Here is a 16,186-nt window from a genome sequence, read left to right on the forward strand (position 1 = left end):
AATCTTCAGGGTTAACCCCTCCCTTCCTCCCTTCCCTCCCTCCTTCCCACCCTCTCTACCTCCTTTTCTCCCCCTTCCCTCCCTTTACAGATTACAGAAAACTAGGAGTACATTTTGAATATAAGGTTTCCTTATGGCCACAGGGCAGGTATCATGATCTCTATTTTAATGATGTAAGAACCTGAGTTGAGGGAGATTAAGGGTTATAGTCAAGGTCAGGTGTTAATCAACAGCAAAGTAAAGACAAGTAATTGCGGCTGGATTCAAGTTCAGGTATGTATTTCTTACCATTTTTCCTTGATAAGGATAGTGTGCATATTCTGTGTATTCTAATAATGGTCTTCAGAGAGAGTGTGTTAGTGAAAATATGGAAAAGAGCAGAGAAGATGCTTAATTTTGAGATAATGCTTATCACACATAATGATGCCCAGAGAAATAATCTATTCCTCAAAAAAGGAAATAAGAAATCAAGATAAATGACTTTGAGAGAGCTCAGGTACGTGGGTTGTGAATATTTTCCAATCTATTCCCCAAACAGGTAAAGTTACACAGGTCTGGTTCCGAATCTAATCATGGAATACCAAACCTGAAATCTTTCAAAGATAATGAAAATCCTTTCTCAGTTTCTTAAAAATGATTTTTAAGTGAGTTTATTTTCCATTTTGTTTCCCACTAATATGCCTCTTTTGGAAGAGAGTACATTCAGATATTTATCATAATTATTTCCAATATTTTTAGGGAGTAAATTTGAATTTATAACTCCAGAGAACATAACATAAACTCTGGGAGAGATTAGTTGAGTGTAGAGAGTTAGGAATGTGTTTGATGGTGATTAGTACCTCAACATCTCCCAGATTTTTAAAAAAATATAATTTTATTGTTATTATTAAGGTGTAGTACAGTAAGGTTAGTATTTCGTAAGTCAGGTGGTGAGTACAATTGGTTTTGGACACCCTTCCTTACTTTCTCCCAGTGTTCCCCTCCTGTCCCTGCCCACAACTTACATAGTTCATTTTCCACACAATGTCTACTGAATGCCATAGCTGCATTTGTTTCTCCAGGTTTTTGTTTTTGTGACAGTATTGCAAGTAAATTGGTAGTTAATAACGATGTGGCAACACGTCAAAGCAATGAACTGAACTTTTCCAAATGACAACTCTTTAATGAAATACTGTTTTGTAGAATGGAACACTATACAAAATACTAATGACTAACATATGAAAAGAAACATATGAAAAACAAAAAAAATATGAAATCACACTAAAATTTCTAAAAATAAAATGATAATCTTTCAAGAACCAATTCTAACTTTATCTACATTATCATTTTTAATCTTTTGGGCACATGGCACAGATCTTAATGAAAAAATCAATATATATCTTGAAACAATGAAAAAATATAGTTTTTACCATACTTTTTGCATATATTAACATAAGATAATACCGATATATTACACTGATGATACAGTCAAGAACGATTTGATAATTTAAAGATTCAATATTTTTGCTAAAAAATGAAGGGTGACTCAGAATTTCATTTAAATTGCACATTTAATTTAATGTCGTTGAATTGTAGGCCTAGATTCTCAAGGCAAAAAAAAGTAATATTTTTAAATGAGGGAGGTGGGATCAGGCCCACTAAGTTGGTTACTCATTATCAAGTAAGAGTGAATTCACATTGCATAAAGCACCTTTTTTGTGGCCAATAACTCCAAAGATAAGTTTTTATTTTTTCTGGAATTTTAAATTAATTTTTTTCCTGGAATGTAAAGATTCAGCGCTCATGGATACAGGCTCATTTACACAAAGCCACAGCTGGAGTAAGAAGTAGATTCCTACGTCCTCAATGGCAGGTACAGTGTCTACTTCAGGGCTTGATAAATCCCAGGCCTGGGTGAATTCTCTGCGTTTTCCAGATTATACCCAACCCAATGACAGCTTCTATGGCAAATCAAGAGTCTTTGATTCCGCTCCTAGATTGTGACTATTACTCATTTCAGTATTTCATTTGTAGCCTGCATTCAGGCAAGAAAGACAGAGCAGCTGCTGCCATGTCTTAGACGTCGACAGTGTCTTGAGTGAAAGCATGGCTACTGTGAGGTCTGAGTCCTGGAGTGGCCTTCTCTCAGCCTCGTCCTCTCCAACTAGATTTCCATTTTCGGAGTGCTGAAGTTTTTTGGTATTGACTTTTCTAGTTCCACAGCTACTGCATGATTTGAAACCTGGATACCAATCATACACTGCCAACAGGAACTCATTTACGAATTATTGCTATGTGAAAATAGGGCATCCTGCCATTCGTATATAGGTCAGAGGCTAACCCATGCTTTCTTTACATTAGAAAAATCAGGCCCCTCGGGTATGGTGTTGAAGGAGGCCCTATCAGCATTATGTGAGACCTGATAGAGGTGTTCCTATGCTCTTTCCCTTTGGACACAACCTAAGTCTTCAGATCCCACTCTAACGCAAGTGTGACCTTCCCTCAAACCCTTCTCACTGTCCCCCTGGGAACCCTCCTGCTTCTCACCTCTATGTGGGTAAGTAATTATGAGGAAAAAGCCTCTCTGATTTCTAAGGTCTCCTCTCATAAAAACCAATTTGAGACAATGAGATTTGGCAATCAAAAGGGGCAAAATGCTCCTTGTGTATTAGTCTGCTTGAGCCGCTAAAGGAAAATGCCCCTAGGTGACTTCAACAACTGATTATTTATTTCCTACAGTTCTGGATTCTGGGAAGCCCCAAATCGAGGTTATGGCCAATTGGGGCACTGCTGGTTTGTATTCTTTTTGTATAACTCTACTGTTCCTATTAGATTAGGGCCCTGCCCTTTATGACCTCATTTGACCTTCATTCTATCTTAAAATTCCTGTATTCAAATACATTCCCACTGGGGTTTGGGGGCTTGAACTCAGCATTTTGAAAGTTTCCCACTTCGGTCCACACCACTGCAAAGACAAAGAACTATTACAACCTGGTGAACAAAAACAGGATGGAGAGAGTCTGTTTTGAGCTGTGGAGACATAATTTTGTACAAAGCCAAAGGCAACACTCATACCTTTTTTAAAAAAAATCAAAGCTGACAGTGGGGAGCGGGGTACACAGTTGTGCATGAAGACAGGGTGAACATGACCCATGACCTGATGTTCTTCCTGCTCCTCATGTACTTTAGATGGCCATTTCGGAGTTCCTTGAGTACACTTCATAGACAGTGTTGTTGGAAAAGATTAAAGATGCAATCAGAGGTCAGAATGTACCAAAGCCAAAGCAAGGAGATGAAAACACAGCTTGTCCTCAAGCGCAGCTCACCAAACGATTAAGTGTCACCGCCTCTGTCATTCTCATTCCTGTTGTTTTCCAAGCTTCCCCTCTAAGAAACTCTTCCTTCCCTCCAGTCTACAGCATTCAGGGCCATGATGGTTGTCTGCCTTGTCCCTTTCACAAAGAGCAAAAGCGCCGGCACTCAGGTCGCTATTTGTGAGTTCAAAGGCTGGCACAGTTCCTCTTGGCAGATGCCTCTATTTTTTTAAAAATATAACCCTGGCTTTTGCTTTCTCAATTGTGTTTGTGATTTCCACCCTAGAAACGAATTCCACCCTCACATTCCTCTTCAGTCCTAGAGCCAATCCATTCCATTGGAACCTATGGGCCTCCAGTCATAACAGGACTACCTGTGGGAGCTCCATGTTAGTTCTGAAAACAGTTGATAAGCTTTCCCATGTCCTTTATCTCAGCTGCTGCTTAGTATTCGAGAAGAGCTCACTTTTCAGCATTAACCACAGATCTTCATGGTTGTGATATGCAAATCTTCCCTAACTAGATTATTTTTTAAGTTGCCATGTGCTCATTCTTGGATCTTACTTCTTTCAACTGCAAACATATACTGCCTCAAAGAAGAGCATGATCCATGAATGTGCAAAATCCTCAGGCAGATGAGCACTGGCACCTCTGCCATCACCAAGACTGACAGCTTTGAAAGGCAGATGCCCAACCTCATCCCTGCTGGAGAGCCTTGATTCTGAACCCTGATTTAGAAGATATCACTGCTATATTCAAGAGACTATCATTTAGATTTGAGAGGAAGAATATGAGGAAGTTTCTAGAAGTGACATCTAGAGGCAAATGATGTTAAGGTTCAAGTGACACTTGAACCCTCTAATTCATTCTGGGCTAGTTAAGTTCCCTGGACGTCTTGTCTTAGGATATTCGCCTAACCACTAAGGTATGTATTCTTCAATTTTGGGACTTCACAATGCATCTTTCCAGATACCTGGCCACTAGAAGAAAACCTCAAATGTTGTGACTAACTGGTTGTAAGCCTTAGACTACAGTAGGTTTCTCCTTTCAAGTTAAATACAGGAAGAAGCATTTTATCCACTATTTGTACACATATCAAATTAGGAGACAGCAACATGACTAAAGAGAAAAGGTTAACACTACACAAAACATTTAGAGTTCACTTAAGGTTATGATTGGCTATGTTCTCTGTGAGAACAATCTTTTATGATGTAAAAAAATGGATGAACTACTATAGGATGTGCTCTCCAGGCAGACAGAGGGGATATAGCTTAATGTCAGTCTAATCTATCTTCAGATCTTGCTTAGTCTGACATTGTGTTCAAATTAACTGGACTTTACAATACAGTCCTTTGCTAAATGATAAAGAACTTATGATCTCTGACCTTTCAAATACATATATATCATATATATGTCGTGTATTTTCTGTGTGTGTGTGTGTGTGTGTGTGTGTGTAGATGTGTATGTGTGAGAGACTCAGTAGGGTATCTAAATAATATATGGAGGGTGGTAAAATTCAGGAAACAGAAAGACATATCATGTTATTGATAATGATTCTTCCAATCAAACATCTGAAAGCTTTTCATGACAGTCAACAATCCTTGTATGTTGGAAGTTTCCTTAAAGGAGCCTGTGCTGTCTTCTAAGGCCCATGGTGCCAGTCTCCTCTATATGACCTTGGAGGCCTTGTATGGGAAAGGGACTACCTCCCAGATTCTCCAGTCCAGAGTGGATCCCTCTGTGAGTATCAAGCATCTACCACGAGATCTCCTGTGGAGTCTGATGAGTTCTGCTTAGCTATGCCAGCTTTGGAGGTCCCTAGTCTTGTCTATAGACCACTGGCTGATGACAAAGCTTTCTCCTTTCTGCTGCCTTCAGGCAAGGACCAAACATCATCATTGTTCATTAACCTCTGATGTTCTGTGGTTTTTGCTTTAACCCTTTGGATTCCTGTCTCCTTGGACTACGATAAGTATGTGATTAGGTACTTCATTGCAAGTATCTGAGTTAGACATACGTAGTTAAATGTATATTTAAAAATTTTCAGCCATCATCCTTCACATAAACATTTTGGTCTTTTAGATACACCAACAAAACAACCCTATGTAGTTCTTTTAACTGATGATCTTTTCTCTAAGCACGCCGAGACTCATCGGTTATGAATTTCTACTAGTCCTATTTTGAAGTGATTTTTTTTATACAATAAGATACTACTGCTGTATGAAAGTGCTCAATTTATGTGCATGTAGCCCTTTTGTGCTGGTGATTTTGCCTAGCTGAGATCATTTTGTGAAATGCAAGCATTCTATCTTCAAAAGTCTGCTTTCATATTAAGTTGGAATAACCAATCATAATGGGTTCTGGGTGTCACGGCAGAAAGAACATGTCCTGGCTCTGAAGGAAGTGAGGGCCATATCCCCTGACTCTGTGTCCTTGGAGTTAGGTGACTCTGAACATATTTTAGAGCTCAGGAGTCCTGAACATATCCTAGGGCTCATGAGAGCAGAAGCCTGTGAAGGTCTAAGGGGGTCTTGCCTCTCCCGATCTGCATACCCTTCCAGGACAATCTTGCTCTTGTCAGGCCTTGAACTGATATAGAATAGAATGGAATATTCCAGAATGACCCCTCATCAGATAATGCCAGAACTCCATACCTTGGACACTATTTTTTCTTTTTCCACGTATAAAGGCCCTGCCTTTGGTGTTTGACTTACTACTGCCATGTTGGTGTCTCAAAGGATGTGTGGAATGGGACATGTGGAAGCCAATAAATATGTCAGTTCTGGGATTTCTCAGGAAGAGGAAGCTTGTTCTTTGAAGACATAGAACAGACTTCATGAGGTGCGGGAGTCCTTGCTTCAAACAGGCATGCTGTATGTGAGGCACAATTTTATGTCTTCCAATGTGCAGTGTTATGAAAAACCCTGACCCTGTACAGTTCTTTTTTTCTCATTAAAAAGACTCTAATTAGGGACACTTATATCTTCATTCATGGGTTTCTTTTTTTTTCGTCCCTCTATGCAAACATTTACATAGTCTAAACTCTAATATAAATCTATCAGTGCGCAAAGGAAGTGCTCTGAGCAAAGGCAAGAATGGGACCATTAATATTTTATTACTCAGTATTCCTCCTGCATTTTAAATTTGACATTTCAATATAGAATCCTTCATCATGAGAAATATCATTCTGCGTCTTTCAACGAAGTAATCAGTCACATTTTCATCTTAACTGTAACTTAACACTCCCATGGAAAGAACTGGAGAATTTTATGTTATTTTTAAAATAAATATTGTAAAAAATATATGTAGTACATTTAACTTACACACACACACACACACACACACACACACACACACACACACACACACACGTATATATGAGACAAGCACATGGGCCCACTATATAGCTCAGACTGGCCAAGCTCATGATCCTCCTGCTTTTTCTTCCAAAGTAATGTGAAAACAGACATATGTACCTTGACACTCATCTTAGCCTTTCAGTATCTGAATAAATACTAAGTGGGTGTTTGTGTCTAGACTGGACATTGTCTTAAGTTCTGGGAACGTACAGTCAAGGTGCCCAGGGCCTTTGCCCTGGCTGGGTTCAAGCTAGCTACCACCCTGGGGAGCTGCTCATATGTGCACTAGGCAAGCATGGTTCAAAAATCTTTGCTTGACCTAAAATCCCAGGAGGAATGCCTAACATGGCCACCCTGCCCAGGTTTTCTTTAACCCCACAAATCCTTATTTCTGGAGGGTTTCTGTCTTTCAGGACACAGAGAAGACCACCCAGGTCCTCCTAGAGTAGTGGATATGTGGCCAGGGAAAAAAGCCTTCACTTGGGTCCTCCAAAGCACTAGGACCTGGCCTTAGCCACTTCCTGTTCGCTGTAGACCAGGCTTTTCCTCCACTTCCTCCTTCTGACGTGAAGCGGATCAGTTAGGATTTCGTAAGGGCTATATGAACTGTAGTGCCTGTCTTCGACTCTTACCAGGCTCAAATGCAGAATTGGCTTCTGTAGCCCTTATTGTTCTGTGTCTTTTCAACAGGAGGTAAGGTGGCCTGTAATCCTCAGGGGCTGACCCACAACCAGAAGCTAAGACACATCACCAAAGGTGAATACACAATAGTGTGTCTTCACGTGGGAAGCCAACCCTGGGACACTGGATGCACGCTTATGCTATGACTGCAAGACCCTTCACCTAATACACAGAATTGCTTTTAAACTGTAACACATGGCCATGCCACATGATTAGTCTTAAAGGAAGATGAGCTGAGTGAGAATGAATAGGCAAGATGCGTTTCGTGGGCTTGAACAATCTCACCATTATCTACAATACATAAAATGTAAAATATATCCATGCTAGTTTGAATAAAGTGAGAAAGGGGTCACTAAATCTTTGATGAAACCAGTTTGGTAAAATGTGGGGGAAAGGGGAGACAGAATAATGCTCTAAGTTTAATGCCACGGTTAGAAACAGAGATCTGCTACCTGACTTGGTAACACTGAAATCAACTCCACAGCTCATGAGTGTACCAGGATAGAGCTTATGATGTTATAGTGCTTTATCTCTTCATAATTGTCCACATGAATGACTCCAGCTGAGCTGTTGAAGAGGAATGGGGTCTTAGATTGTACCATCTTAATATTTCAGAAACAAGAACAACAATATCAACAAAAGATATTGGTGAAGGAGAAAAGAACAAGAGGCAGTCATATTTTAACTAAATCAAGATGAGCTGTTAATAAAAAATAAAGGATTATTGTTCTTAACCCTTTGACTTAGTCTAAATCCTTTAACAATGGTGCCTATGTCTTCGTTTCAGCTGAGCATACCAGATTATGTCTTTAATCTGATGAATTACCATTTTTATTGCTCATTATTTCATATATTGAGTCCATGGGTTAAATCAGTATAATTTCATTTGCTGTGTTTTAAATAATGAATGAATCTGAATTATTCATTCCCTCATTCACAAATATTTACTGAGAGAATTATTGTCTTCAAAATAAGCCAAAGAAATGACAAGGATAAGAAAAAAATCAGATATAATAGCAAATATCTACTAACAAACCTGTAAGTTTTGAGCCCTGGTGTATAAATATATACATGTGTATAAATATCCAACGAACTAAATATCAACCTGTGTCCATAGCATGTCTGCACTATAATAATTAGAAGATTCATTTATGTTTTACTTTACATATTTTTTAATGAATCCTAACTAATTGTATCTCAGTTTTAAGGAAACTTTCTCACTAAGGAAGGGCAACAGCGAACGCAAAAAGGGGAAAATGTAAGGTGAAGGAAGTAGCTTCAATTCAAAGTTCATTTTAGACACCATTAATTCCACTCTCACCAGCTGTTTCTCGTGGAAGCAATGTGATGGATTTTTTTGGAGACATTAATCTTCCTCCATCCTGAACTCAGACACTCAGGGACACAAGAAATTAAAAAAAAAAAAAAAAGGCTTCACATTATTTGAAAAGCTTTGCCTGTGCTAATGTATAATTCTAATATATAAGGGTTATCGTTGCCTGACACCCTTCAAAGAAATTTCTGGAACAGCATGAAAAGAATCTGTGGCCTCATTAGTGCTCTAGCCACCGTGAGAGGAACAGCCCATGGGGTCAGGAAGCTCAGAGCCTCTCATGAATAGGTCTCGCTCTAGTGATGCTCAATATGCACACATCTTTGTGTATCTGAATTTCAGTCCCCATTTCTATCACCAAAAAGGCTTTTTTTTTTTCTTTTTTAAGCTGAAAAGACCCACTGTTCTCTCGAACTCAGGATTGCTCTGTCCAGGCCTACTTTGGTGTAAAGTTGGGTCCCATGCCGGGTGCCAGTGGCTCACGCCTGTAATCCTAGCTACTCAGGAGGCTGAGGATCACAGTTCGAAGCCAACCCAGGCAGGAAAGTCCATGAGGCTCTTATCTCCTATAAACCACCAGAAAACTGGAAGTGGCACTGTGGCTCAAGTGGCAGAGCGCTTGCCTTGAGCTGAGGGACAGTGCCCAAGCCCAGAGTTCAAGCCCCATGACCAACAAAACAGAAAAAGAAAAAGAAAAAAGTTGACTCCCCAAACATACTTGAGTTTCATTAATGAGATGGAAATTCAGGATAAAGAAGGTAACCATGCTTCAGGTGTTAATTTTCTACCCATATGATTGAGCTGGTAAAGTTTTATTAGTCTCAATGACCAGAATGTCATGTGAACAATTCTGTTTTTATTATTATTATTTATTTATTTATTTTTTGGTCAGTCATGGGGGCTGAACTCTGGGCCTGGCCACTGTCCCTCAGCTCTTCAGCTCAAGGCTAGCGCTCTACCACTTGAGCCACAGCACCACTTTCAGCTTTTTCTGCTTATGTGGTGCTGAGGTAAATCAAACCCAGGGCCTCATGCATTCAAGGCAAGCACTCTACTACTGCCAACTTCCCAGCCCCTGTTATTTTTTTTAAAAACAGAGATCTGAATTTTTTTTTTTTGGGTCCAGTCGTGGGGCCTGAACTCTGGGCCTGGGCACTGTCCCTCAGCTCTTCAGCTCAAGGCTAGCACTCTACCACTTGAGCCACAGCGCCACTTCTGGCATTTTTCATTTTGCTTATGTGGTGCTGAGGAATCGAACCCAGGGCCTCATGCATGCAAGGCAAGCGTTCTACCACTGAGCCACCTTCCCAGCCATGAGATCTGAATGTTTTAATAGTGTAAACCATGGAATAGTGCTGGTTTTTAACAGAAAGACAAGAGCAGTGCAGGACATGAAATAAAAATTGATTGTGTTATGTGGAGATAGTGAAGTTGACACAGACCCCAATTCCCATCCAGCTTTAATGTAGTTTGAGTTCATTGATTTCTTTATAAGTCCTGATTAAAGCAGCATCCCTGATAGCCCAAGAGTGACTTTTCTGAAGAAACCTTCTTATGATATCTTCATTGTCCCCCACTTCCAATGCAAAATACAGCGTCTACCGAGGAACATGGTCAGGAATATAAAGGAGAGGCTTTAGTGGCTAAAGCAAGGATTTACACATCACTAGGGGGAAACAGCATACACTTCTGCAGCTCAAATAAGTATCTGGATTGACGTGATTCATCTGTGCAAATGGAGGTCATCTGTACATCTGAGGAGCAGGAGAGTTCCCTAGCTAACACTCTCCAACCACACACACATCCATCCTGACAATTCACCCATAGCAACTTAGTTTTCTGGGTGAATTACGCGGGTAGAAAGGAGGCATACTTGAGTACCTTTGGTACAATGGAACCTTCCAGGACTGCTGAGCCACGAAATCGTTTTGCTCCTGATAGTGAAGGAGGCTCAGAACACAGGTTGGGTGGGAATTGGTACCATGGTGCCACCAAGACGTGTGGCTTATGATCCCTGCTCAGCAGAGGAGACCAGGCTGAAGGCCCTTCCAGGCAAGGCAACAGGCCAGAACTCAGAATGGAATGAAACGGCTTTGTTACCTACAGCAACTCCTTTTACACCCGTTTCCCCGTTTCTCCATCAGTTCCCAAAACTTAATGCTGCAATGGATCCATTGTTCAACAAAGTCTGGGCTTTTTTTTTTTAAATTCAAGCAATGTATCAGTGGTCATCACCCATAATTATTAGTATTAGTACTATTATTTCCAAAGAAGTTTTTTTTAGGCATATAAAAACATTCTGTTCCATTTTTTTGATTTTTGATTTCTTGAACTACTAATTATCTACCTAGAGATAATGTATGTTCAGTGAATATTTGTATACCTTTTCTTTTTTATTTATATAGAAGTTATTTTTTTAAATCAGGAATTGACTCATTTCTTTTTATGGAAATAATTGCTCCAGCTTCTGGGTGGAGTGTGGGTTGAAATGGACAAGCAGAGAAGTGAGAAGTAAATTAAGGGCCTCATGGAAGGGTGGGCAGAGGGAAGGAGTGAACGTGATGTGGATGGGATACTGACAAGCGAGGCGGGCAGTGGCTACACAGCAGGTTCTGTGAGGAACGTGGAGACAATTCTGCAGCCTGGCTTCCAGTCTTAAGAGAGGGCGACTGAATTCTTCAGAAGAGGCCCCCAGTGGTGGCGTTCCCTCTGACCCTCGTGCAGAGAGGACTGGGGAACACGTGCCCTGTCACATGTAGAGAGATGCATGTCCTTCGACCACTAGGGTATTGGACTGCTCAGCTGTGTCAGCTGACACTGGACACAAGGAGAAGTGAGCACATCCTGGCTTCCGTGAGAACTGTCCTGAATTTGTGCACCAATATTTGTTTTAACATCATGTGAATCAATTAATTTGTAGAAAGGAAACCCAATACCCTCTCAAACAAGCAGGTGACCAGTTCGTTTCTGCCTTAAACCATTTGAGGTAAAGCTAGAGATTTAGGGCAGAATGCAGGAGCGAGATTTGTCTGCAAACCCTTGGAAAAGCACCCATTAGCTACTACATCCCTCACTCAGAATAAAAGTGAGCTGATGTACACAAGGCCTATTTTCTTCCTGCTTCCTTTTCCCCTTCTTTTTGTTCTTTCACTTTCCCTCTCGTCTTTCCTTCAGAATTAAATAATAATATTCTTTTTTTTTTGGAGTTTCAAACGTTTGGCTTTATTTTATATTCAGTGGCATCTTGAAGAAATCAGAATTATAGTGGAAGATTGGGATTCCAATTCAATGACTGGAAATTAGTGAAAAGCATGTGGATGGGAGTCCAGTACATTTATTACTTGATGGTTCTATTCCAGGAATGTGCACTTCACATTTCTAAGTAAATCTTGAGGGCAAGAAGCCTTTGGGGGGGCCGGGGGACAATGGGAAGGGATAGGGAGGGGAAACAAAGGAGGAGGCTGCAATGCTTGATAAGAAATGTATTCATTATCTTGCCCATGTAATTGTAACCCCTCTGTACAGTATTTTCACAATTAAAAACAAAATAAATCCTTTGAGGGGATTTGATCTGAGAAAAAAAAAAAAGCCAAGCCAAGGAAAGCAGTCTGGCACATCGAATTGCTAGATGCCCCTCCAACCCTGCCCAAAGGCCCTATAGGTATTCATTGCTAAGAAGATATTCAAGGAATAGCTCTGCCACTGGAGCCACAATGCAAATTCCAGTTTTCTGGTGGTTAATTGGAGATCGGAGTCTCACAGACTTTCCTGCCTAGGCTGGCTTTGAAGCGCGATCCTCAGATCTCAGCCTTCCGAGTAGCTAGGATTACAGGCGTGAGCCACGGGTGCCCAGCATATGGAATAGTTCTGATTTTAAGAATATTACCTGAGCTGGGCACCTGTGGCTCATGCTTGTAATTCTGGCTACTGAAGAGCCTGAGATCTGAGGATCAGGGTTCCGTGCTAGGCAGGGCAGCCAAATCCTCAAGACTCTTTTATCCAACTAACCAGTAAATAGCTGGAAGCGAAAGTGTGGCTAGAATGGTAGAATCGGGCCTGAGAGAAAAAGCTAAGCAAGAACATGGACGTCCTGAGTTTAAGTCTGGCTCTTCCCAGAAGCACATGCAGACAATACGCCACGTGACCCGATTGTTTTGAAAATGTGGTCACTAAGCCTGCTGGGCTTTTAGGGGCCAGGGGAGCAGTAGCATCCAGGGGTGCCCGCAGCGCCGGCTCCCGCACCTAAGCACTTGGAGGGGTCCGTCTGCAGAGCTCGCTCTCGGGATAGACAAGCAGGATTTACTGTTCGATGTCCGTCACATCCGACCTCCATGCCGACTCAGGCCGGGGATGTGCACAGGGGTTGGAGGGAACCTGCTCCCCTGAGGCCACATTCCAGGTCAGGACTCCCCGCTTGGCTCGCAGAGAAGGGCCGGCCCGTCTCACTCCGACCTCCTGGGGTTGCTAGCCCACCAGCGCTTCCTCCAGGCCACGTCCTCCTGCGTGGCCGCGGCCTTCTGCAGCGTCTCCATCACCAGCTGCTGCCTCCAGCTTGCCTCGTCCTTGAGCGGCGGGTTCTGCTCCGGCATCTCCTTTAGCATGCCCTTCTTCTGCAGCTCTCCTGGGGTCACCAGCGCAAAGAGCACGGAGCCCACGGTGGCCCCCACTCCCAGCAATGAGGCCACCTGCAGCGCTTTGGTCACGGTGCTCATGGCGGACCGCGCGGCCACAGAGGTGCATCTCGTGCTCCTGCGTGGGCTAGAGCGTGAGGCCGACCGTGGCGGAGACGGGGAGAAATAATAATATTCTTTCTCAGGCAGTATAAAATCTTTCCCGAGGTCACTTTGAAGCAGCAGAGCTAGGTCTTCAGTAGAAAGCTAGTGGTGGTTCCCAAGCTCCACTTTTAGCAGAGTTGGGTTTTGCCAAGTTAGGATGGGCAGGGGAATCATGATAAAGTTTTCCTTTTGAACGTTTAGTTTATCTCGACGGGCTACTTTTCTAAATAGAGAGGTGTATTTCCATAAGCCTACTGTCTTTCTAACATCATTTTTCCACATCGGTGTTAATCATCTGTAAGGGGGGAGGTTCATTTCAACATGTCCACGTGTGCATGGGACATAGCTTGATCAGACTCACCCTCCCCTTCTCCCTCCAACCCAGCTCCCAAACCAATCTCCAAAAGCTTTGTTGTCCATTGTCACACATGAACATAACGCATTATACCATGGTCTCCCTCCTGCACCCTCTCCCGTTAGAACCCCCAGTGCAGACGGGACCTGGTTAATGTTCTATCCCTGTGGTGTTGTTAGGGTATGCTACTTGTCCAGAGGAGTTTCAGCACGCCATTTCACACCTGTGCAGCAGGACTTTCATCAGATTCCCCTTTTGTATTACTCTCAATTTTCCCACCCTCGCTGTTCCCTATTCCTCCACAGCTCCTGTGGGTTTCATTTTGCCACCTTCCCTCATAGATGTGAGGTATTTCGGTACTGTTCACCCCCTAACATTCTCCCTCTCACTCTGACCTCCTCAGTCCCACCACTACAATCACGTTATACTTGGACATATTCTTGTATGGATCTACATGTCTGGTGATCTCTGAAGTCTGGCATCCACATAGGAAAGGAAACACACAACCTTTGTCTCTTTGGACCTGATTTACTTCACTTAACACGATGACTTCTAGTTCTGTCCACTTCAGCTCATCCTATCCAGTTGGAATAGCCATAATCAAGCGCATGGGCAACAAGTAATGCCCGCCAGGGGAAGGGACCCTTACACACTACTGGTTGAGCCCTTACACACTGCTGGTGGAAAGACCATGTGCTGTAAACACTACAGAAATCAGTATGGAGGTCCGCAAAAAAAAAAAACAACAAAAAACAACAAACCAAACACCTAAAACTAAAAACAGAACTACCCTATTACCCCAACATACCATTCTTGAGCATTCTTCAAGGGAATCTAAGTCAGGATGTAATACAGGCACATGCACAGCCATGCTTATTGCTGTATTTTTAAAAATAATAACCAAGCTATAGAATCAGGCAATATGACTTACATATGATTCATTCATACAATGAATGGATCAAGATTATATAATTATGTCTATGTATATTTATGTATAGGTATGCATACATATCCACACATAGATCACACACTATGGAGTATTATTCAATCACAAAGAAGAATGGAATTATATTCAGCAATATTTTAAAGCTGAATAAAAGCAATCAGTAAATCTTTTGATAACCTATCCTCATATCATAAACACAGATATTGCACAGGTATTATACAAATGTATAGTAAAATTATCATCTGAGCCGGGCACTGGTGGCTCACGCCTGTAATCCTAGCTACTCAGGAGGCTGAGATCTGAGGATCGCGGTTCAAAGCCAGCCCTGGCAGGAGAGACCGTGAGACTCTTATCTCCATTAAACCACCAGAAAACCGGAAGTGGCACTGTAGCTCAAGTGGTAGAGCACTCGCCTTGAGCTGAAGAGCTGAAGGACAGCGCCCAGGCCCAGAGTTCTAGCCCCATGACCGACAAAAAAAAAAAAAAAAAAAAATTATCATCTGACAAAAAGATTATCATCTATTTATCTATCTACCTATCATCTATCTATCTAATGTAAACACAGTGCTCATCCAAGTAATGTGACATAGAAGGCACATACCTATATATTCTTATTTATATATTTTTAGCATACAATTTCATAAAATACTCATCAAGAAGATGGATAGAACAATTTGTCAAATGTGGGAATATTTTTGTCATTTTATATCAACGAGGAAATTATCACAAAATCTTAAGAGATCACGATTTGTTCAAGACGTTATTTTGCCTCTGATGATGTTGTGCTCAGCTTTCTCTTAGTTTGAATTCATTATTTCCGCTGGTGTTCATAGGGAGGGCCTGACACAGTTGTGGTATGCTTTTGAGCAGATAATAAGCTTTGGGAATTGCCAGGGTACGCACCTTGTTTAATATTATTTGACTTTCACGGTGTTGTACAGAAATATTATTATTTTCAGAACTACATGGGCATGGAATTGTCCTTGTCTTTTAGGACGGATGCAGTCTTGATCTGTGCTTGCCACATAACAAAGAAAATGAAGTGGATCTTCAGAAATTTGAATGGCAGGGAAGAAAGTTGTCTAAGTAAAAAAGGCAAAGGCCATCTCTGACCTGTGATTTTCACTCTTGAGAGCACATTCCATTCTTGGTGGTGAACTGGGATTGGAAATATGCCCGTGATTCCATGTTTACACTGGTGGCTGAACATGTACTGAAGGTTTCCCTTACCTGTTCTAGGTCAGATCATCAAACCAAAGCAGCGTATCGAGGATCGTGCTGTCTGCTGAACTTGCCTTGTAGACAGAACCTGGGTGCCATGCCACAGAGGAAGCTGATGAGCAAACACATGGAAAAGGAGTAAATGTCTCACGCTCATACCTTGGGATGCGGAATTTTAGTTAAAATGACAGGAATAAATGGAGATTTATCTATCTCAGCATTT

The 16,186-nt window shown here is 41.6% G+C and overlaps 2 protein-coding genes across 3 annotated transcripts in view; both read right to left on the reverse strand.

Moving 5' to 3' along the window:
• The window catches only part of Chrm3 (cholinergic receptor muscarinic 3), a 198,807-nt gene that overhangs the window by 163,470 nt on the left and 19,151 nt on the right, over positions 1–16,186 (reverse strand). For both annotated transcript variants that reach the window (XM_042685869.1, XM_042685868.1), the window contains one exon: positions 15,973–16,075. The gene's annotated coding sequence lies outside the window, so the exon portion shown is untranslated. The remainder of the gene's footprint in view (positions 1–15,972; positions 16,076–16,186) is intronic.
• Positions 13,057–13,378, reverse strand: LOC122112995 (ubiquinol-cytochrome-c reductase complex assembly factor 3-like). The gene has a single exon (XM_042685870.1). It carries the CDS (start codon positions 13,376–13,378, stop codon positions 13,109–13,111), a length of 270 nt encoding a protein of 89 aa, XP_042541804.1. The 3' UTR covers positions 13,057–13,108.

The sequence above is a fragment of the Dipodomys spectabilis genome, unplaced genomic scaffold (genome assembly GCF_019054845.1).
Source record: "Dipodomys spectabilis isolate Male_0828 unplaced genomic scaffold, ASM1905484v1 ptg000096l, whole genome shotgun sequence".
NCBI lineage: Eukaryota > Metazoa > Chordata > Mammalia > Rodentia > Heteromyidae > Dipodomys > Dipodomys spectabilis.